The following is a 24,529-nucleotide window of genomic DNA, read 5'->3' on the forward strand; positions in this document are numbered from 1 at the left end:
CATTCACAGAGCTACTGATCATAATGTTAACTTCAACCCATAGAATCAGAGCAGACACGTGAAAGCTGGGAAGGAGCTGAGACTTTATTAAGAGCAGCAGCAGGCCTGGTCGGCAAGAGACATCAGAAGGTACGTGAGAAACAAATACTGCTTTCTTCTTTAACAGAGACTTTGAACAATATTGTCAATAATACAAGTGTAGCCTAGTGGTCCACAAAAATAGTGTCTTATCATCAAGTGCTGCCGTAAGAATGAGTTACTAGTTTAGTAAACCTTTGGCTACATTTCTTATAACTTTTCATCACAAAAATATGCTTGTCCTTTAGTTTTCAATTTTCATTTTTTAATTTTAATCTTGTACCCTTGCCTTTGGCTCGGAGAGCTGGGATATCTTCCAGCAGATCCCCTCCTCCACAAACCTGAGCAGGGTGAAGCAGGCGTAGAAAATAGCTGGATGTATGGTTCAAGCTGTAGAATACGGATTTAATAGTAAATTCAAAATTAATTAGAATTTAACCATGCAAAGGGGTGAAAGTGAGCATAAAACTGCTCACAATGCCTGTCAGAGCTAGCTCTCAGGGGTTGCCTCATATAATTTTTTTCATGATTTTTATCCCATTTACAGACAAAAAAATGTCATCCTTCTCTTCATGTTATAAAACCATCCATGCATCCCTTTCACCTAGAAGACCACACCTCTGACTCTGCTGGCCTGATTTCTCACCGAGTTGGATGTGCGGCACAGGAACTGGGGCAAATGCTGTTATCTGAGCTTGGTCTGATGGAGATGACAGATGTTGACTATTCACACTTTCAACACTTCATCCAAGCACACGTGGACACTCAGACTGGGGCTGAGTCCAGACCTCACTCTGCTGCAGTGATGGTTGAAGACACTACTGTGATCTCTCCGTTTATATCCACTCAAGCAATTGACTTGTCAACTACTTGTGATGACCACTATGAGGTGATGTCAGGGGAACAGACACCAGTGTCTTATGGCGAGGTTCCCAGTTTTGTGCTGGCCAAAGTCAACAGTGAAGGAGGACAGTGTGAAGCACCTGCCAAAGGTGGAAAACCTTCAGAAAAACATTATAGATCAACTACTAGAGTTTGTCTGGAGAACAGATTTAACAGCATGTGTGCTGATACCACTCACTCTGCTGTTCTTGGCAAGTAAGTTTCATTGGCATAGTAATGCTTTGGTTTAGTAAATTGAATCTATTTTATGAAGCGTGCAAAAAAAATGGTGTTGTGTTTTAGTTTTTTGACAGTCCTTCAACAGTCAGCAGAGGTTCAAGAGGCAGTTCAGCCTCAGAAGGAGATGTGTGCGAAACCTGACGGAGCAAATTCTGTTGAGATTTCAAGCAATTATCCAGTAGTTGGAGGTGTTTTTGATCCTAACATGTGTGGTCAGGTATGCTTCAATATATACTTATATTTATATTTAAACAACATCAAAAGGCATTTAATACCTTTAATCAGCGGCACACTAAACAGTTGAATCCTTGTTTATTTTTGTGTTGTGATTTCAGGTTATTCCTGACGTGGTTGAACCTAACAAACATCACGCGTTAATCATACCAAGTTTTGCTTTTAATTTTCATCCTGAGAGTCTCATCACAAAAACTATCAATTCCAACTGCATCAACCCAAGAGAAGAGCAGACGTTGGTGAACACTCAGAGTAATAATCCTTAATCTAATTTGTTGATTGTTTCAAAAGCAATTCTTTTTCTGTTGTCTGCTATAATGAAATAAAGAAATGAGTCTGTATCAGAGTCTAATTCTTGTATTCTTTGCAGGATATGTAGCGACGCCTGCTGCCTACAAAATTAATTGCAGTAACCTGAGCTCTCAATCCACAAAGGCTGCTAAAGCAGCTCCTGAATCAGTCGGAGAGTCACAGCGCAGCAGCTGTAAAAGAGCTCGACCCGGTATGCCGCTGAGCCTGCGCCGAGAGAGACACAACAGCAAGGAGAGGGATCGCAGGTGAGCGGCCCTGCAGCAGCCCACACTGTGTGGGATATGATTGCTTAAAATGAATGTTTGTTCAATAGTTTTTATTTTGATTGTGTGTCTAATATTGCCCCCTACTAAACTACACAATAACACAAGTGTAGCCTATAGCGTACACAAAAATAGTGCCTTATCATCAAGTGCTACCGTAAGAATGAGTTATTAGTCTAGTAAACCTTTGGCTACATTTCTAATAACTTTTCATGACATAAAAAGTAGAGAAAATATGCTTGTCTTAGAATTCCATTTTCTTTCTTTAATTTTAATCTTGTACCCCTGCGTTTGGCCCAAAGAGAGCTTTGGATAGCCTCCAGCAGATCCCCTCCACCTGAGCAGGACGAAGCCCGTGGCATTGAAGCATTAAAGCCTTTCATCCAATAATAATAATAATAATAATAATAATAATAATAATAATAATGCATTCTATTTGTAAGGCACTCTTCATCCAATAATCTCAGTGCCACAGAGCCAGTACACAGTTATAACTAACAATAATAAGTCATAAAACTCAACTCAAAAACACCTTCCTGAATGAAAAGGTTTTTAGGCCAATCTTAAACGGTCCAGGTCTCTGCTGCCCTTAGATGGTCAGGGAGACTGTTCCATAAGCGGGCCGCTACTGAGCAGAAGGCCCGGTCGCCCATGGTGCCGAGCTTGGTGTTGGGAACCCGGAGGAGCGAGCAGTTTGTAGATCTTCAATAAGCTCCAGCCTAAAGCTTCATCTGCTCTAGTAGGACATCTAGTGGACGCAAAAATATCAGTTGGCATCAATTTGAAGTGTGTGGCATTTTGCAGAAAGCTTTCTGAATAAAACTCAGCAAGATAAAGTAGTATACAAAACATTTATATTGTAGTGATGGCAGTGTGTCTGTGTGTGTATATATATATATATATATATATATATATATATATATATATAAATATATAAAATGTATTTATTTAGGGGGAAAAAAGTCAATCACTGATTGTGCAAGTTCTCCTTAGAAAGATGAGAGGTATGTAATCATCATAGGTATGCTTCAACTATGAGACAAATTGAAAAAAACAAAATCCAGGAAATCACATTGTAGCATTTTTAAAGAATTAATTTGCAATTTATGGTGAAAAATAAGTACTTGCACAGTAACAAAAGTTCAACTCAGTACCTTGTAACTTATAGAGGTGTAAAAGTCACTAGTCACAACAGTACACACAAGTGGCAGTTGCTTCTGTGATTTTGCTGGTCTGTTTTCATGTCAAGGGGCTGTTTATGAACTGCAGGGATAAGTTGTTGCACACACATCTTTTTCCTCGCGCCAGTGATTGGCATGTCGGGGAATGTCGTCTTATGTGCGTTGGCACGTTTGATGTATTAAGGAAAAAAAAGGGGTCTCTGGATCTCTGCTTGAGAAAGGTCCTGTGGACCGAAACGTTGTTTGTTTGTTTACCTTATTAAAGTTTTTTGCATTTGACTTAACAGTGTGCGGGAGACCCCTTTTTTTTCCTTGATTCCCTCCTACCTACTCCAACGCACCTGTTTTACCAAGTCTATTTTAGGTGTGCATCAGCCTCCAGACCTTTACATGTTTGATGTATTACCAGTAGCACTTCAGTGAAACAATGCCGACATTTGTCGAGTCCACCACGTGGGCCATCCCCCTTATATTGCCCTGGGAAACCGAAGTGCTCCCATACGTGTGATTTAAACGAACCCGGTGACTCTTCCAACTCTTTTTCTTCTGCTGCTTCTTCCGTAATGGCGGTTGCTGGCAGCTTTCAGGCTCATTTCCGCCACCTGGATTGACGTTAGGACTTTAAAAAAATACTTGCTCAAGTATTTTCGTTGTGGCACTGCATGCACCGAACTGTGACGCCCTTACCATGACGGGACGAATACAAATACCGTTACACCCCTAGTAACTTAACCTTTGTTGCCAATGACAGAGGTCAAATGTTTCCTGTAAGTCTTCACAAAGTTTTCACACACTGCTGCTGGTATTTTGGCCGGTTCCTCCAAGCAGATCTCCTCTAGAGCAGTGATGTTTCGGGGCTGTCGCTGGGCAGCACAGACTTTCAACTCCCTCCAAAGATTTTCTATGGGGTTGAGATCTGGAGACTGGCTAGGCCACTCCAGGACCTTCGAATGTTTCTTACAAAGCCACTCCTTGGTTGCCGTGGCGGTGTGTTTGGGATCATTGTCATGCTGAAAGACCCAGCCACGTTTCATCTTCAATGCCCTTGATGATGGAAGGAGGTTTTCACTCAAAATCTTATTTTACATGGCCCCATTCATTCTTTCCCTTACACGGATCAGTCGTCCTGGTCCCTTTGCAGAAAAACATCCTCAAAGCATGATGTTTCCACCCCCATGCTTCACAGTAAGTTTGGTGTTCTTTGGAGGCAATTAAGCTTTCTTCTTCCTCCAAACACGACAAGATGAGTTTTTACCAACTTGGTTTCATCTGACCACATGATATTCTAATTCTTTTCTGGATCATCCAAATGCTCTCCGGCAAACAGGACACGTCTGGCACTGCAGGATCTGAGTCCCTGGCGGCGTAGTGTGTTACTGATGGTAGAGTTTGTTACTTTGGTCCCAGCTCTGCAGGTCATTCACTAGGTCCCCGTGTGGTTCTGGGATTTTTACTCACCATTCTTGTGATCATTTTTACCCCACGGGGTGAGATCTTGCATGGAGCCCGAGATCGAGGGAGATTATCAGTGGTTTTGTATATCTTCCATTTTCTAATAATTGCTCCCACAGTTGATTTCTTCACACCAAGCTGCTTACCTATTGCAGATTCAGTCTTCCCAGCCTGGTGCAGGTCTGCAATTTTCTTCCTTGTGTCCTTCTAGTGCTCTTTGGTCTTGGCCATGGCTGAGTTGGGAGTCTTAAAGGGAGGGAGTTTAAGACTGTGGACAGGTGTCTTTTATACAGATAACGAGGCCAAACAGGTGCCATTAATACAGCTAACGAGTGGAGGACAGAGGAGCTTCTTAAAGAAGTTACAGGTCTGTGAAAGACAGAAATCTTGCTTGATTGTTACTGACCAAATACTTATTTTCCACCATAATTTACAAATTATTTTTTAATAACATTTTTTACAAAGCTTTTTTTTTCCTCATTTTGTCTCACAGTTGACCTGAATCTATGATGAAGATTACAGACTTCTCTCATCTTTATAAATAGATTGACTAAAAAATGTTTTTGCCCCACTGTGTGTGGGGTTTACTGTGTATATATATATATATATATATATATATATATATATATATATATATATATATATATATATATATATATATATATATATACTGGCAGTATGGAAAATTATTATTTGGATTTCAAAATGGAAGTGATCATTTAAAGTGAGGTGAGGGTGCTTGGGGTATGGACAATGATTGAGCTTTTTGTAACGTTGACGTGTGGCCAGTGATTCGGGTTTAGGGGACACATCATTGGATTTTAGTTTTTTACTTAAAAACAACTGTTCACCACTGTGGCAGGTCTTTGGCTTTTTTGACAATATTTCTCCTGCTTTGGAAAACATCCGCTCACTCACTCCAAACTATCTCTACCTCCCTCCAAACTGTCTCCAAACTCTCACTGACCGCAAGTCTCCATCAAACACATTTTTAATAGAGCTTGAGGGGTTTATATTACTTGTCAGAACTCACGGCTAAGCAATTCTTGAACCAGTCACGTGGCTTCAGATGTCATAATTTTGAATCCTCCCCTAAATGAAGCAAGCCTCAATACATGCATCGTGGAACGTCCCCTTCCCTACTCAACCCACGCTTCAAAGCCTCGAAACGGAACGTCACATCACTAGAAGCAGGCAGTTGTAGAATATGGATTTAATGGTAATTTCAAAACCAATTTAGCATTTTCCTTTCACCACATGTTGTAATTACCCAATTTAGATGTAATAATTATTGCGCCAAACCACATTCTGCAATATGTCTCGCTGATATGATAGCAAGATCTATTGCTATCTTTATTCAAGAGTGTAGTGTTTTTTATTCTAAATAACCATTGTTTTTATGCTCAGATGTCTTGCTGCTCCGTCACACAGAAAGTCCCTACTTGCTTTCAAATGTGTTCTTCTCCTACTGAAGCTGTGCTCCCAGTTGGAGCTCTTTTCCTTGCATACGACCATTTTGTGTGCTCATGCTCGGACTGTTGTAAGATGTCAGTTATGATGCTGATGTTCCGCAATCTTACTGGTGTGTGTATTTTAGTTAACAGCATCCTGTCCAGACAGGTATTGTGTCAGCAGCTCACACACAACTTAGTTTTAATTCAGTAAAGTTCAGTTTATATCTGCACCAATTCACAACAAAAGTAATCTAGGATGAAAACAAATATGATGAAGCTGAAACAGAACACACTGTCAATGTGAACCAGTTTCTGGTTGCTTGATTTACTCAAATCGAGCAAACAGAAACTTAAATCAGTTTATTTTCATTAGAAATTTTGAAAAACTACTAAATATATACGTATTCTTCTATAAGTCACAGAATATGACACAATAAGATCTAACAGGTGATGGTTGAGAAACATTGCGTTAAACCTTGTGTGTGTGTGTGTGTGTGTGTGTGTGTGTGTGTGTGTGTGTGTGTGTGTATGTATGTGTGTGTCATGTTGCACAGGAAGATGATGCGCTTGTGCTGTGATGAACTGAACACGATGGTGCCATTTTGTAACTCTAATACAGACAAAGTCACCACCCTGCAGCTGACCACCGCCTTCCTGAGATACATCAACAAAACATGTGGAGACACATTCAAAGAGGTACGTGTGTCGGGCTCTGACTGATGCAAAGCATTTCAACGGGTTGTCCTCTGCCTGAATAGTTTTTAAACTTGCATCAATACGATTAGAGTATTAACAGACATAATCAAGTTATTTTAAATTTGACTATATATAATCCACTAGATAATTGCTTTCCTGCGAAGCTCCTGTAGTTAAAGAAGGTATATCGTAAAAACTACAAGACAACCATATAACATTTGCACTAAGGGAACGGGACAGTCTAGAGAGACTAAAGCATAAACTAATGCTGATTCTATCTTTCATAATCATTCCTTCCTTTGCAGGAATTTCAGAAGAACTTCACCCATGACAAAAGTATGTTTCTTGTAGCCAGCTCTTCTTCAGACAAACATTCCATACATCAAAAGATGAATGAGACACTCAGCATTCCTCTTGGGGCGGAACAATGACCTCCCTCTCATTTCATTCAGAATATCTGCTGCAGTTATGAAGACTACATTTTGATTTAGCCTTTAAAATGGCCAAGGTGTGTACAAAAAAGGTGTGAACTTGTGAGGCTACACTAAAAGATTTCACATTTTCAATAGACAAAACTGTTTTATTAACATTGCAATGATCTTTGAAATAGAACATAATTGGAAATGCCACCCTCAGATATTGTAGCCATTGAATCTGAAGATCACACACACCATCTTGAGGTTATATTTGAACTGCTACACCATTTATTCTACCAGATGTACACAACTTTAAATAAAAACAGACAAAAGAATGACCTTTGGTGTACAGGTGCCACTGCTTCCTTTTAAAAAACATGAAATGGTGCTTTAACGACCAGACTCCTGATCTTTCAATATATCTGTATTTCATATCTAGACTTGATTTCAACGTTTACTTGGGTATTTAGAATATTCTTAAGCCCATTACTTCCTTACATCTCTTCTTCTTTTATATATTTTAACATTTTAAATAAATGTAGCTGTTTTGTGGATTAAAGGGGTTGTTTAATGTCATAGTGTTTCAGAGAATGTTGTTATTCTGAAGTGCATTGTTCATTTGATATGTAGAAAAGAGTAATGTTTTACTGAAAAGTGGCTTTATTTGTTCTTTCTTACAACATGTCGCTGTAGCATCTTACTGTACATACAACAGTCACCCACAAAAAATAAATACTATTTAAAGTCATGTATATTTAATAGTTACAGCATTGGTAGTACAAAGTGGATGTGGTCATTGCAGGTGGGAAAATAAGAACTTTTAAAAAGCGACTGAGCCTTTTAATCTTTATTTATTTTACAGGTCTGATTTATGCAAGTTTTATCCTGTTTGTGGATAAACTTAACACGTAATTTAAAAAAGCTGTGTAAAAAAAAAAAAAAAAAAAAAAAAAAAAGAGGCTATCAAAAGATTTTGGTTTTGCATTAATCTACACAATTTCCAGGCAGCTGGGTATCCACTTTTATTACTTTTTTACAGTACATACACAGCTCCTCAGCACAGTCTTTTTACTTCCGGCACTTGTTTCCATATTTTATACTACAAGGTTGTATGTTGAGGTAACACCTGTGATTTACACTCGTGCACATTCACATCAGACAGTCACAGTTGCCTTTAGTGTGTTGTCTGCCACAAGGATGTCACCGAAGCAACATGTACAAAGTTTTATGCACAAAGGACTCGTTACTCATTCCAACTGTTAGGAGGTCAAGTCTTATGTGATGCTATTGGGATCAGTGCAGTTGTTGTCTTGCACTTTTCCATTTGTGTTATCTATGTTTTTTTGTCTCTCAGTTGGTTTGGTGTTCATGTCACTCCTGGGATGTTCCTTCAGTCCTCTCAAAATGTCACACCTGCTGATGTTACTCTTCCCATCTTGTGATATATGTATTTAAATAAAGAGAACTTTTTCTCTTTTTAATCGTTCACTTCTTTCATTCCCTCCCTCCTCGTGTGCCATTCTCCTTCCTCGGAGTGGAAGGCTTTAGGCTGTAAGTCATGTTTAATGGTTTTTGGGGTTTGAGGATTTCCCAGCCGCTGATGCTCCCTGGCAGGCTGCTGTGTCACAGATCCCGGGTGGTCCCTGGTGCCCTGTCCTTCCTACCCTGCCTGACTCTCCAGGCTCACCTGGATCTCCTAGAGATCCATCACGACCATCTTTGACAATTCCAGGTACTCCCGGAAGTCCTGTGAAAAGTAATGTGCAAGCTTTTAGGAGTGGAATTGTGACTAACATGTAGAGAGTTTTAGAAGCAGTACACATCTGCCACATACCTTGGTATCCTTGGTCTCCACGGGGACCGTCAATGGCTTTGCCAGTGGGTCCCTTATCACCCTGCTCACCAACATCACCTGTCATTAAAACACAAAACTGTATCTTTACTTTTGCCTGTTTTTTGACGTGGTCTATGCACTTAGACATTTTTGTATACATTTCTTGACTTGTTATGTAACAGATGTCTATCTATAGCTTCTCAAAGACTGAACATGCAATTTCCCACATAGCTGTGTTTAAATATTAAATCAAAGAGGTCAACCGACCAAATATTTTATAAAAAAGCAGCAAGAAACTCAGGCATTTTATCACACACAAGTATTTTATTTACCAAAATGATCGTAGTGCATCTTCCATCAAGGAATGAAATGATAAGACTAAAAGTTTGCATAGATATTCATTTTTCTTACCTCTTGGACCTGGATCTCCAAGTTCTCCTGGCAGCCCTCTGTACCCGGGTGGTCCTCGTGCCCCCGGATGCCCAATAGTGCCAGCAGTTCCTGGCTTTCCAGGCAGGCCAGAGGGGCCGGGGCGGCCCACCATTCCAGGTGCCAAGGGTCTTCGCAGGTTAGCGGCCAGCTGAGTAATCTGATCTATGGAACAGAAAATACAACCGGGTGCTCCTTGACATTTCTTGGACTGCAGTGAACTTATAGATGTAAGTTAACTTAAGATCTCTCACCATCAATCATAGATCCACACAGCTCTCTGATGTGCTGCTCACTTGCCAATTTACCCTGAAACACAAGGAGACATGCGCCAAATTTAATTTCATTAAAATAATTTATATAAAAGCATGAATTTTTAATCATTTAGACTACTGCTTTGTGCAAATTCAAAAAGTACACTCACGGGAACACCTGTCTTTCCTGCGATGCCCGGCTGACCCTGTTCGCCTTGGAAGCCCATTGGCCCTTCTTTTCCTGGAGGCCCTCTTGACCCAAGCTCTCCTTGTGGACCTGTCACACCCTTTGGGCCCAGTTCACCTCGCTTTCCTGACTACAATCAACAAGAATCATCAGTTTAATACCTCCAGATGCTTTGCAAAAACAAAACCATTTTCTTACAAACTGTAGTCTAAAAACATCCCTGATTAAACAGCGACTGAAAAACTGGGTCTGCTGAGACAATGCGGAGGTGGATTCATATGGCGGTTGGTTGCTTGATAATTACTCCAGTGAGCACAGCAAACACTATATGAGACTAAGAGAGTGAGGCTTATCAGTGCTGCCTCTAATTACACAAATTGTGCTGCAGCTCAGTGCAACTGGCCTTTCCCTTGTGGCGATAGCAGCAAACAGCTGCTTTCAGCCAAAGCTGAAATGCCTATCTCTAATTAATCCTATTAAACCTGGAATGTAAGGCTGAGTCATGTGCAGAGACTCTGACAAGTTGGCATCAACTGGAGTGAGCCACAACATTTTAATGTTTAGTCAGAGAACAAGTGCAGAATGAGTTTAGGGCAAAACTGTGCTGCATATCACATTAACATCTGATAATGGGTAATGGAAAAGCCTTTAAAAAAAAACTGTATTCAGAAATGTGCTGTTAGTGATGTGGCTTCATGAATTAGATACTGTAAATATAACCAAATAAAAACCCAATATGCGACTTACCTCTCCTTTTTGTCCAACTGGCCCGAAAGGTCCCTAAAAATGGGAATATTAGGAAAAATAATATAAGAAAATAATGCTGCCCGCTTCTGTGTTAGGAAATACATGAAGAACAAAATAAAATGTATTTGCCATCAAACAAATGTAATAAAAAGACTGTCTGTCTGTCTGTAAATCAAGGCAAAACTGGGCATCTACAACACAATGAGGGTTCTAACAAATGATGTTTTCTCTCCTTCTCATCTTATTGAGCACTCTGCAGCAGAATCCTGCAGCAATTGTGATGCTAATAACTGCTAACAGAGTCAAGAGTTGTTGTGCTACTTTCACTGCATCCGGTTGGATTTAGTCAAACTATACAAACATTAAAAAATACTCACAGGCTCTCCGTTCTCTCCTGGTAAACCATCACTTCCTGCCACACCCTAAAGTGATAACGTGACAAATGAAATATTTGGTTGAATGTTACAAACATAAATTATTTAATCTCATAATGCTTTATGGCTTATCATTGAGGGAGAAAGAAAATAAGGGATTGGTCATTTAAATGCAAACAAAATATTCCTTCCTTTCATGCAGCTGAAAGACTAAACGGTCACACCGTATCTAAGTTCATTAAGCCTGAACTGTGGCTTACCATGTCTCCTTTAGGTCCAGAAACTCCAACTGGACCCTAAAGGTAAAAAAAAAAAAAAGTGAGAAAATAAAAGAAATGAGAGTTGTGAAGAGATGTTTGTGGAGGGCTGACTGGGAAAGGAAGGAAGATGAAGGGAAGTGAGGTGGGCTGGTAGAGGGGAACCAGGACTGGCATGAAGGCCGGCTTTGTTCTTCCTTCAGGTTCTGAACAGGAGGCTGCTTTGTGTCTGAGGTCTGAGTTCATACCAGAGTCTGACCTGGTTATTGACATAACGCTCACCGTTGATCATCTAATATATCAGCAATGTCTGTGTACAGATGCTGTTCTATGCTCTTTTTGGGGAACAGTTTTCAATATTTTAAAGACCAATTTACAAATAAATTAATAACAAAAACCGATTAATAAATGAAACAAATAACCACCAATAAACTGGACTAATTTACTTGATTAATGTCAATGCTTTAGATCAGGCATGAAAAACTCACCCTTTCACCAAACTCTCCACGAAGTCCTGTCGGTCCTGGAAGACCTAGATCACCCAAAGCACCTTTGACTCCCTGCAGCACGTGAAACACACAGTAAGTTAAATTAAAATAATAATAATGAATATTATGACCTCACAAGACGTGCAATAATTAGTGATTTTATGCAGCTGACCTGGAAACCCTTCACTCCTTGAGGCCCAGAGTTGCCGACCGATCCAACACCTCCCTGTTGGAGAGAGACATAGTCTTGTGACTCTACTACAAATAGTAAAGCAGACTGAATAATAACAACGTCTCCTCCTTAATCTCTTCTTTCTTCAGATAAGAAGTCCTCAGTAAGTGGGTGATGTGGTTCTGTGAGGTATGATTTGTTATGCTGAACAGTCCCTGATGGTGTTCTTGCAGGGTTTGATCTAAAACAAAGGTCTCTCTGTGTATGATTTCTTCTGATGTAAATCCAGTCTCTCATCTCTGCAGGTATCCCTTCTTTACAAATCAACTCCACACTGCTGAATCTGACAAAGTACTCTTGTAGAGTAGAATTAGTTGTAAAGGCCAGCAGTTTTGTACCCTGCTATTACAGTTGAATTTAACCACCAGCTTGGACACTCAGACTCAGACTGTGTGCATACTGATTTCTTTTTCTTTAGTCAATAAGCAGTAAATATGTAAACCAGTTATGAGGGCACTTGTCTAGGTTTCTAGGGTAAACACTGACTTACCGCCACTCCTCTTGGACCTGCTATGCCCCTCTCTCCCGGGATGCCAATATCACCCTTAAGAGAAGATGTTTCGATAAGTCAAACAGCTTGGGGAGTGGAAATGTTGGAGAGGCCGTTATCCCTGACCAACAATCCCATCCGATACGTACAGGAATACCTGGCTCTCCAGAAGGTCCCCTCTCCCCAGACTTCCCTGGATCACCCTAGCATAAAAGAAAGAGGTGGGAATATAAAAGTTATTATCAAAGCTCCTTATCTTAGCTTTATTTATTTTGTTGTAATACTCACAACTCCTCCTGTAGATCCCTTTGAACCAGCCTTTCCTGGCAGACCCTTGAAAAAAAAATGTGTAGGGCATTTAACATTCTCCGATATTTATCTTTATCAGTGGTGAGACTTGTGGAATATCACTACCATCATTTCACTCTGAGAGAAATGAAGGAATGAGTCACAGAATCTTTTACAAGGTAGACCGGAAATAGTTATGTGAAAGTACTCACAGGAAGTCCATTTGGTCCTTTCTCTCCAACTATTCCATGGCGACCAGCATCACCCTATCAGTACAAAAACAATACTGTGACTGTGACACAGCGTCTTTCAATCTGGATTTTGGAATAAAATCATTAACATTGACAGTTTAGGAAGAAGATCATCTTGCCAACCTTCTCACCGTCCAACCCCGGTGTTCCGTCTTTGCCGTCTCTACCAGGAATACCCTGTTGAAGACATGGAACATGAGCCTTGTGGTGCTAAGGAAATATGTACAGTCAAGCTTCATACATTTATATTTATATATATGTATATATATAACTCACAGGCTCTCCTTTGGGTCCTGCTCCGCCAAGCACTCCTTTGGGCCCAATTTTACCCTATTAAAAGACAAATACTGCTGTCATTCATGCATTTTTATTTTTATTTTTTATTTTTTCCTTAATTACAGTAAACAGACATTTTTTTTGAATTTCAAACTACTTTTTTAGGTCATAATATAATATCTACAACAGCTCTCTTTTCAATATGTACTTACAGCTCTTCTCACAGAATCTTGTTTCAGGGCTGGAGTCAACTAAATGATTTGATTCCACCTCCTCCTGATTCTTTTGAAATAATAATTTTAAAGCTCTTTGCAAACCACTTGTGAGAAAGTGTGCATGCTGGTATGTATGAACTTAGGTGGAGTAAAATGAGAAAGCTAAATTTGCTCTGATCTGGATCTGTGATGTCACAGAGCCCTGCAAATCTTAAACTGCACGAGGCTGTCCAAATCTAAGTGACTGGATGGTGTTATTTTATAGTTTTTGATTCAGTCCTCACTTCACATGTACCGGTATATATGTTTATACTCTCAAGTACAGAAAAAGTTTTTTTTTCCCATAATACATCCCCCTAAATATATTTCAAATATATTGTTATTGACTTACAATTTCTCCTTTGGGTCCTTTAAACCCCTGTGGCCCTTTTTCTCCAGAATCACCCTGGAGACATCAGATGAAACACACACAGCTATTCATTGATGGGACCGGTCATCTATTCTAGCCGTGAACCTCCAACAAACACAGTTTTGTGATAGGTAAGAAAAAAATGACATGAAGAGACTCACTGTCTTTCCAATGATGCCAGTTATGCCAGGCTTGCCTCTGAAACCTGGGAATCCCTGGAGGAAAACAGAGGTGAAGAGGGGATAAGTTTTAATAAAACATCCTGCAAACATCTAAGGGCTTGCACAGAGTGTAATATGGAGATGCGCAGATGGGTGCGATCTCACTATATTATGCTTACTCTGTCGCCTCCAGCTCCAATTGGGCCTTGTAAACCTCTCAAACCACGTGGACCCTACAACACAGCATTTGAGCACAGTGAAGATACTTCAACACAGCAGCAAGTATCGCAAATTTCCTTGCATTCTCTTTTAGATAGCTCACCTGAAGACCGACAGTGCCAGGAATACCTGCTGGTCCTGTTGGACCAAGATCTCCCTTGAGACATAATGGTACATTTAAGATGTCATCAGCTCTAATCATATAAAACAGCCAACATATCGATTTCAGATGCTTATCTCACCTTCTCTCCATCTTTCCCAAGCTCTCCCTTATCTCCCTTGTGCCCTGTGTGTCCCTAAATTAGCAAGCAAACACAAAAATCGAGGGGTTCAGACATGTCACTCAGCACACAAGTCAAATCACTGACAGAAAACGAGGACAGAGGCTTCATTTACCTTGAATCCTGGCATCCCAGGAGGACCAGGGGGACCAGGGGGGCAGATTGCAGGACACTGCAGAGGACAAAGACTAAACATTGAGCACTCTGCTGATCCTGTGCAGTATGCAGAGAACACAAACTCTGTTTTCACTGCTCTGCTTTCACAGGGTGCATTGTTGACATCTTACCAGAAGGTCACCGCTAAGATCTTGAAGAGAACCAGGAAGCCCCTGAGACAAGGAAAAATCAAAACACCTGTTTTATTCTAGAACGGGTGAATTTTTTGATTGCTACCGAACCAGCAGCAGATCTCAGGTATATAATAATAATGCACTTACTGGGGGTCCGTCAGGGCCAGGAGGTCCAGGAAGTCCTGGGAGACCCTCAGGACCCTGTGACATAGATAGAAAACCTCTGATATAAGGAACATCTTCAGCACCTCAGTCTGAAATACATGTTTGTTTGTTTTTCTTCACTTAAGCAGTTTCTATCCTCAGCCTGGTTCTATTCATGTGAAGTTATCTCATCATATTATTACTATCTAGGGTGCACTTCTATGTAAAATTATGCTTGACAAAAGAGGACTGGCTTATTATTGGCCTGTTGAAGTGCACAAAGATTTATCATTCTATGATATCACAATTATCTCAAAGGCTGCAAAGTGATAAAAGTGCAAAGTGTGATTGGAAACTTGACACTTTCAGAAACCATGCACCAAAAACACACTTTTGTTTTGATAGAAAAACAAAAAAACTTTGAAACTGCATTAATATAAAAATATTAATCTGCTTCAGAGTGCTGTAACATCTGCATAGGCTGCTATTAGTAGAGGAGTTGTATATGGACATTACAATAGAAAACAAGACTACATAATGATGACAGGAAGTGCGGACAGCAGATGGATATTTACCGGTGGACCTTGGGGTCCGAATCCACCAGGCGCGCCATTGGTTCCTTGTAGTCCCTGTAAACAAAACAAAACATAACCAACAAAAAAAACTGTGTGTCTGCAAGATATCAGAGTACATGGCAAGGACAGTATCTCGGCTCAGAGTATAAGGACGTTCCCAAGACACAAATGGAAAAAAAAAGTGTGTCAGAAAGATGCAAATGAATCATAAATGTAAAAAGACAATGCTGCATACTCACTGGAGCTCCTGGTCTCCCTCTGCCCTACGAAAGACACAGGAAGGCAAATTAAGTCACAAAAACCTTGGGAATAATCAGAACTACTCACAACAGCCTTCTCCATTTGATGCTACACTGCAGCTAATCCATTTTGAAATGTTTGTCATGGGTTGTTGCTATGTTGTTCCTAATCATCTGTGTTGTAATTTTCAGTCTCCTTCAGTCTGTTTAGAGCTGGGTCTTATCATCTGAAATGATCCTGTGCAGTCTATGAAGGAACAACTGGCTGTGGTTTCAAATAATTTGTGATTTTAAATACAATGTAACAGCATTTCCAATGAAGTGGCTAGACATCAGTTGACTGCAAGACAAGCAGCTGTGCATGTTTGTAGCTACACAGAATGAAGGGTCGCTTACAGGAGGTCCAGGCGGCCCAGGAGGTCCCGATTCACCCTGTTGACAGCAAAACAACATCACAATCAGGCTCTGAGAAATAATCAAAAAGGACGAAAGAACCCTCAGGAGCCTTTTCCTATGTCCATGTGTGGCCCTGAAGGGATCTTTCATATCATCAGCCAAAAATGATGCATGTTGAGTAAAAAGAAATAAAAATATGTCAACACAAAAATGATGAATTCTGTCCTGCTTATTTAGTATCCATTTAGCATTTGTGATCATAAAGGTTTGATGAACACTTTTAGTTTTTAAACATTTGCATTTAGTCTTTTTATTCACTGTGGTGTATGAAAAAAACATTTCTTTGTGTTATGCTGAATGAATCATCAACTTGATCAGACATAAGAAAAGGCAAGATAAAAATGATCCTTGACATTAATGACTTAATTCTAAATTTCTTTTAACTTTTAAATGTTTAAACTTTTAAATTTAAACAGAATTCATGGGCTAAAAGAATATTTCTCTTCATTTTAATATCAATCAGTACTTGTCCCCTCCCAGGAAAGAGAAAATAAAATAGATGCTAACACAGTGATCTCACATCTGTCCACTACAGTAAATGTCCCCCTGTTTAATATGCACTACATGTGAAGTGCCTGCATGTCTGTCATTCAGAAGAATCTCCTCTTCTTCGAACCATTACTTTTAACCCTTACTTTTGTTTTCAATTGTTGTTTTCTTTTGTTTAAGGAGTTTAAATCTACCTGATTGGGGTTAGGAAACCGTGACTCGGTAAGTTTTGGTCCATATGAATATAATGATTTCCATTTTTGTGCTTACTCCTCACTTTACATGAAACCACTTTTGTCCCTGAACATCAGATTTAGTGAGATGTGCATTAGCTTACTCTCTTTGAATGACACTTCAGGACTTTGAGGCAGCTTTAACAGTGTAGTTATCTTTGTCATTAGAAACATGGGTGGATGCAGGCTTCCTCATTAGCTCAGCTTATACGCTGAATTGCCAGACAGGAGGGGGGGATGTGGGGGCATAGCTTCTACGCTCTGTATTGCTTCATATATTAAATGCATTACTGATGTTGAAAGTTTTGTTTGATCACACGATGTGGCAGCAGTTTGATGTCACACATTTTGTATCTTAGAAGCTGTCTTCCTTCTGGACCAGGAAAAAAAAAACACATCACATCTCCAGTCTTGCAGACTGGCGAGAAATGGTTCGCATTCCAGGTCGGATTAAGGAGCAGCAGAAATAAACCTCATTCTGATCCCTCATTAAAAATATTCCTGACCAAGATGCTGATCCAACCTGACAAATTCAGGCTGACATAAAAATCACACATCTCGAGCCCCCTAAAGCTCTACTCTTCGTGTGCTCTTTGTGTTAGTGTACCGGGCCACTCCAGGGTAGCATTAAGCAGGCGGGATGCTATGAAACCAATTATTTAATGTTTAAATGTATCGCCAGAGCCTCAGAACACTGAGATGCACTTGCCTGTTCTCCTGGGGGTCCATCTTTCCCAGCAAGACCATCAGGACCGGTCAAACCCTTGAAGACAAGAGTCACATTATCACATCACCTAATTACTGGAACTATTATCAATAAATGATCATCTTCAGGTTCACAGCATCAACTGTTTGGGCACCATTATTCAAAAAAAGATGAAGACAGAGTTGGTGTGTAGAACTTAATCCAAGAACTGAATGTGAGGACACTTACATCGATCCCTGGAAGACCAGGTAGGCCTGCTTTTCCTGCTTGTCCTGGTATTCCTGCTTTTCCTTTTGGACCCTAAAAAGACACAGAAGGGTCTCAAGCCATTGTTTCTTTAAGTGAACAAAAGATTTATCCTCTTTTTAATCTTTCAAATGTATTTGTTTTTGGTAAAACATCAAATTAATAACAAAACACTGCTCAGTTCAATTGAGGCATCTTTGGAAATGTTCCCTTGTCTGACTAGAGGACTGACGTTGTTGTATCCTGGTTTGATTATTGAGCCCTCATGATTTAAAAAGGGCTTTAGTAAATAAAGCAAGGAAGCACTATTTTCATACAGACTTGTTCCTGTTGGAATACTTACTGATTTCCCTGGCAGTCCAGCAGGTCCAGGTTTACCCTGTTAATGAGATGAAATGAATCAATACAACACCACATTTATTTTTGGTGCCCAGCTTATCACATTTTGAAAGCACCAGATAAGATAAGAAATGTTAAGTTGGTGAATTTTTTTTTTTTTTTCACATTCAGAGATTTCATGGCATTTACTGGACACAGCTATGTTTCATGCTGTTTTTAATCGTGTAAAACTGTTATTTTAGGACAGTTTTATTATTAAATACTCATGTGGCAAATATAATACATTTGACATAATAGTGTTAGGATCCTCAAATATTAATATATTATAAATATTACTGCCACGCAGGCCTGGAGATTTCCAGCAGCGAATGATTCCAGAGAGATTTGAAGATCCTAATTCAAACGTAACTGAGGCCATGTGTCAGAGTCATTTCACTGTTGTGTTATTTAGCTTCTGCAGTTACTAGAGAAGAGCAAACAGCACTAAACTGGCTCAATGCAAACTGGTCACATGGTAAAAGTTTGCTGTGGGTGGAGGTGGGGGCTGAAGGTGTACGGGGGAGGTGTGAGCTGAAACTCAAGACGGTCTCTCAGGGTTGAGGAGACTATGAATGAGCCCTCTGTGTACCAAAACTCAAATAGAAAGGTTGGAAATCAAAGATTTCAAAGCATTCTATGGCCCTTCATAATCCAAATTATTTTCAAAAACTGAGAAAATAAAATCTAATCACTCAATTTACTTTTTATTGGAACCAGAACACCCGCATAGATGTAAATTGAGAGGATGCAAACTTCATTTTACGTAGAATAGCTGTCGTTAGACTGTTTGAGATAACAAGGTCTGTTAAACACAGATGAATTACACTATTCATTGCATAAAAATATAGCCTTAAAATGTTTTCATGCTTTATTGTGAAAGTGTATTTAATCACCATGTACAAAAATATCTTCACTCAGGACCCTCTCACCCAAATCCTCCAATAAACAACCATTAACTGGTAGGAGGAGCTTTGGGAGGAGTCAATGGGATTAAATCCAGCAGAGATATTTGTCTTTACTTATGCACAAATAAACCTTTAAAAGTGACTGACAGGGGAAAATGTGAAACCACTGAGTTGTCCTGGCTGTTTGGGCACCTGCAAAACATTTACTCATATTCATATTGTTGTGTTATATATGATAGTCTACAATATGTTATATTTAATATGTAATTTGGCATACACATTTGATCAACTATTTATTAAAAAAGAAAGTCTAAAAAAGAAATTCCTTTGCACTCCAGGCACATCTACCACTGGTGCCTTACAGCTGAAGCTAAAACAGTCAAATGTATAGACACTCTGTGAGTCCGGTGAACTCACGTCAGTGCCATCTCTTCCTGCTGACCCAGGGGCTCCAGGTGGCCCGGGGGCTCCTCTGGGGCCTGCTCTCTGCAACACAGAATCTGCATCAAAACCTGGCATTTCTACCTGAGGAACATGAAGCACTGCTGAAGGTTTGAAAAGAATGCAAAGAAATATTTAAGTATCAAAGTTGTCAGAATGACAGATTAAAAACAGTTAAAGTGTTCTTCATCCTTAAGGTTGCTACGCACAAATTATTTAACAGCGCTGCAACAGACGAAAAACAAGTAGAGAATATACGTGTTTTTAAAGTGTGGGAGTAGATCTCGAGTAGCTTTTTATAAAATACATAAATGAAGTACATCGTCTGTTCATCACTTCATCACTGAGGATTTTTAGACGCGCTCCTGAGTTCAGCTGCGTCTCCGGGGCTCAATGAACAGAGGTGGCTTTGTGCGCACTGATGTGAAATCTGCGCATTCCGCAGGTTCAGAGGAAACACCACCCGACTGCAAAAACTAGTGCAAACATACAGCCACCTGTACACAATTAACCCGAACACCTAGACCAGCAGATCCAGGGCGACAGCATCAATGAATGAACAAGTATGCTCAGTGAGTATGAACACCACACACCAATCTTGCGAAAAGGTAATATTTTTCTTTAAAAAAAAAAAAAAGCCCCAGCTTTTAGGCTAGAAAACTTTATCAACCTTTATCATCATTATCAGCACATAAAGTATCCATTATGATCCACTTCTTTAACATCAGGCCTGTTTTAAGCTTTAGGAGAAGGCAAAGAGGCATCACTTTGACATCTCTTACCTGGGCTGTAGCTGATGTTAAAAGCTGGCACAGCACGAGCACCCAAACAGCAGAGGACACCGCCATAGTTCCCTGTCTGTCCTCACAAATCCCAGGCTCTGCAGAAAAGGTCAGATATTCTGTTCCAGGTCCTGGATTGCTTAACCCCCTCCCTCAGCCTCCACAACGGAGCTCTCTTCACCTGACGGCGTGCAGCCCCTGAATGGCTTTCTCTTTGCTTCCAGATAAACCCGAGCCTCCAGCCGAAGGGGCTGAACTCAGCCTAAACACACTGTTCACAAGGGTGAGGGGGGTGAGGACGTCGGGGGAGGCGGTAGGCTGGGGGTAAATCCACAGGGATACCTAGAAAGTGGGCTGCGCCTTCTCTACTAAATTATGGTAAGATCTGTGTAACCTGGGCCATCCCTGACCGAATTGGGGCCCTAAGCGAAAATATTATTGGGAGGCCCCTCGCCCGACACCCTCACACCTGTCCCCATCCCAAATGTACCTTAGGTACAAAATGACCGTATAACAACATGCCACTTAACTTGACAGCCTTCATCAGTAATGAAAAAATGTACTGTAATTAAAGATACAGTAGTTTGACTGTATGAGTCAAATAAATCCTATTTGAATTCAACCTGAAATAAATATGAATTTAAAAATTATTTACCTGAAATAAATAAAAAATATAAAATATAAATATATATATATATATATATATATACACCGGTATACATTTTGTAAATGTAAATTAAATTAAATGTATTTTTTTGAATGATGTGGGAGTTTGTTTTGTATTGTTTGTATTGCTTTTATGTTTTTATACGGTGCTTTTCATATTTATTTATTCCTCTTATTTTTGCTTCCTTTGCACTTTGGTGGGAACATCCCAACCAATCTCATTGTAACCTGAGCACAATGACAATAAAGTCTATTCTATTCTATTCTATTCTATTCTATTCTATTCTATTTTATTCTATTCTAAAACTGAAATAAAAAAATCTGTGCCACAATAAGGAATCAATTACTCGTCAAAAGAAAGTTACTTCCACCCCCACAAAAAACTGAAATCAGGTCTAGCAGGTCTGAAATCAGAACCAAACATGTACGTGCGCCTTTTACAGATGCACACGCCTCTACTTTCTACAAAGTCATCAGTGAGGTCGAACACAACCTAAATTGATATAAAACTATAGCCAATATATTATATATTGGCTAAAATGTGTAGCTTATATACGACCAACTGATCATATTACCACTCTTTTTCAACAGAGGTGAATGGAGAGGGCGTTAATAAGGCATTTAAGAAATGTTCATCAGGGCAGCTGGAAAAACACAATTGTAGACCGAAGTCTCCACAGAGATTTCTATCTAATGAGTGGCAGCTTAGGCGTTTGTGCTACAAAGTTTTATTTCACCAACATTTGAACCAGTACCATGTACATGAACCAGTTTGTTCATGTACATGAGGCTTCTTCAGAACAGTCGAGGGTCTGTTATGGTGTTCCGCAGGGTTCAGTGCTAGGACCAATCTTGCTCAGTTTATACATGCAGCCCTTGGGAAGTATAATCCAGAATCACAGCATACATTTTCAATGCTATGCTGATGATATGCAGCTCTATTTGTCCATGAAGCCAGATGAAACAGAACCATTAGCTAAACTTCAGGCATGTCTTAGGGACATCAAGGACTGGATGTCCGGAAATCTTTTGCTTCAAAATTCCGACAAAACAGAGGTTATAATTTTTGGTCCAAAGCATTTTAGGAAGGGACTACATGGTGTTGCGATGGGTTCCAGTGCAACTGTGAGAAGCCTTGGTGTCGTTTAAACTCTGCAATATTTGCAAGACCTGATATAGACTAGACGGGATGTACCAAAAAGTGAATGTAAGGAGCATTTATGGGTACAAGTCGGGAACCGGCCTACTTTACATATTTCAAGGGTGCTGAATCAAAAAAAAAACGGTACCCAAGCAAAATTGTGAGTTTTTGACCTTCTAATTTGCATATCAAAATGGCCGCCAAACTGCCTGTCTTGCTCAGTCGTTGGAGCATTTTCCCCAAGTTTTTTTGTAAGTAGGCATTCAAAGATGATGAATTAAGTGTCTAGATCTATAGTCTAGGGTCAGAGCAAGGATATAGTGGAGGCTCAGTGCCTTTTTATGTATATATATGCAAAATACCAACTTTTAAGGTGAAATTAAGCATTATTTGTGTCATTTTTAAGGCCGACATAAATATTCAGTCAATATCACTCTTAAATGTTCCCAGTGTGTATATGATATGTGATGTATTCCATATTACATAATAATTAAGAAAAACACCATTGCAAGTTGTCTGAAAATTCATTTTTTTATGCAAACAAAGCATAATGCTCTTAATTCAAACATCGAAAAATTTAAGTGAATAGGGAAAAAAAACATGAAACTTCCCTTGAACAGTTCTACAGATCAGATCTTGTTTCTGTATATTTTCTTTCATGTTTCTAGCTGAATTGCTTTGCTTTCATCTGTCTTCTTCTGTAAGTTCCATAGGTCACTTGTTTTGGTAAATTGATTTTATACCTTTCTAGTTTGCTTGTGTGCCATTTGTCTTTGGAATTTCATTTTGATTAGTATTTCTTTCTGCAGTCCTTTTCCAAGTTCTTTGGTTACCCATTGCCTTGGTATGCTTGAGGACTACAACCCCACATTTAAACAAGGACATTGGTCATCACTCTGACATACACATTGTAGTGCATAACAGCCCCGATTTTCAGCATTTGGCTATAGGTGGCTGTAGGTGGCTATAGATGGCTGCAGGTGGCTATAGGTGGCTGCAGGTGGCTATAAGTGGCTATAGATGGCTGCAGGTGGCTATAGATGGCTGCAGGTGGCTGCAGGTGGCTGCAGGTGGCTGTAGGTGGCTGTAGGTGACTATAGGTGGCTGCAGGTGGCTATAGGTGGCTATAGATGGCTGCAGGTGGCTATAGGTGACTATAGATGGCTGCAGGTGGCTATAGGTGACTATAGATGGCTGCAGGTGGCTATAGGTGGCTGCAGGTGGCTATAGGTGACTATAGATGGCTGCAGGTGGCTATAGATGGCTGCAGGTGGCTATAGATGGCTGCAGGTGGCTATAGGTGGCTGCAGGTAGGTGGCTGTAGGTGGCTATAGGTGACTATAGGTGGCTGCAGGTGGCTATAGATGGCTGCAGGTGGCTATAGGTGACTATAGGTGGCTGCAGGTGGCTATAGATGGCTGCAGGTGGCTATAGATGGCTGTAGGTGGCTATAGGTGACTATAGGTGGCTGCAGGTGGCTATAGATGGCTGCAGGTGGCTATAGATGGCTGCAGGTGGCTATAGGTGACTATAGATGGCTGCAGGTGGCTATAGATGGCTGCAGGTGGCTATAGGTGACTATAGGTGGCTGCAGGTGGCTATAGATGGCTGCAGGTGGCTATAGGTGACTATAGGTGGCTGCAGGTGGCTATAGATGGCTGCAGGTGGCTATAGGTGACTATAGATGGCTGCAGGTGGTTGTAGGTGGCTATAGATGGCTGCAGGTGGCTATAGGTGGCTGCAGGTGGCTATAGTTGGCTGCAGGTGGCTATAGTTGGCTGCAGGTGGCTATAGATGGCTGTAGGTGGCTGCAGGTTGCTGTAGGTGGCTGCAGGTGGCTATAGGTTGCTATAGGTGGCTGTAGGTTGCTATAGGTGGCTGTAGGTGGCTGCAGGTTGCTGTAGGTGGCTGCAGGTGGCTATAGGTGGCTGCAGGTGGCTATAGGTGGCTGTAGGTGGCTGCAGGTTGCTGTAGGTGGCTGCAGGTTGCTGTAGGTGGCTGCAGGTGGCTATAGGTGGCTGCAGGTGGCTATAGGTGGCTGTAGGTGGCTGCAGGTTGCTATAGGTGGCTGCAGGTGGTTGGAGGTGGCTATAGGTACCAAAGCGTGTGAAACTGTTACGATCCTCTTTGCTGTTAATTCACCTCAGGCAAAGGGTCCTCAGCGATGGGACTGACCATGCTATGTACCGATCTAAATATTCAACTTGGTACGTTTCATGGTGGTCTCTTTTTGAATAT

General features: G+C 40.4%; 2 protein-coding genes across 2 annotated transcripts; one reads left to right on the forward strand and one right to left on the reverse strand.

The window, feature by feature from the left end:
* Positions 1 to 667: 667 nt before the first annotated feature.
* LOC133456363 (transcription factor-like 5 protein) lies at positions 668 to 7,223 on the forward strand. Its single transcript, XM_061734844.1, has 6 exons — positions 668 to 1,070; positions 1,275 to 1,417; positions 1,536 to 1,686; positions 1,805 to 1,991; positions 6,651 to 6,792; positions 7,098 to 7,223. Exons 1-6 carry the CDS (start codon positions 668 to 670, stop codon positions 7,221 to 7,223), a joined length of 1,152 nt encoding a protein of 383 aa, XP_061590828.1.
* A 128-nt stretch (positions 7,224 to 7,351) lies between these two features.
* On the reverse strand, positions 7,352 to 20,729 carry col9a3 (collagen, type IX, alpha 3). The gene is made up of 32 exons (XM_061735790.1): positions 20,485 to 20,729; positions 19,679 to 19,747; positions 18,322 to 18,357; positions 17,961 to 18,032; positions 17,736 to 17,789; positions 16,245 to 16,280; positions 15,849 to 15,872; positions 15,610 to 15,663; positions 15,038 to 15,091; positions 14,888 to 14,929; positions 14,716 to 14,772; positions 14,562 to 14,615; positions 14,423 to 14,476; positions 14,280 to 14,333; positions 14,101 to 14,154; positions 13,922 to 13,975; positions 13,316 to 13,369; positions 13,163 to 13,216; positions 13,001 to 13,054; positions 12,789 to 12,833; positions 12,650 to 12,703; positions 12,501 to 12,554; positions 11,951 to 12,004; positions 11,779 to 11,850; positions 11,294 to 11,329; positions 11,037 to 11,081; positions 10,660 to 10,692; positions 9,896 to 10,042; positions 9,726 to 9,780; positions 9,454 to 9,636; positions 9,043 to 9,120; positions 7,352 to 8,955 (listed from the first exon to the last, which is right to left on the reverse strand). Exons 1-32 carry the CDS (start codon positions 20,548 to 20,550, stop codon positions 8,771 to 8,773), a joined length of 2,037 nt encoding a protein of 678 aa, XP_061591774.1. The 5' UTR covers positions 20,551 to 20,729; the 3' UTR covers positions 7,352 to 8,770.
* Positions 20,730 to 24,529: the final 3,800 nt, after the last annotated feature.

This window comes from Cololabis saira, chromosome 12, assembly GCF_033807715.1.
Source record: "Cololabis saira isolate AMF1-May2022 chromosome 12, fColSai1.1, whole genome shotgun sequence".
In the NCBI taxonomy this organism is placed as follows: Eukaryota; Metazoa; Chordata; class Actinopteri; order Beloniformes; family Belonidae; genus Cololabis; species Cololabis saira.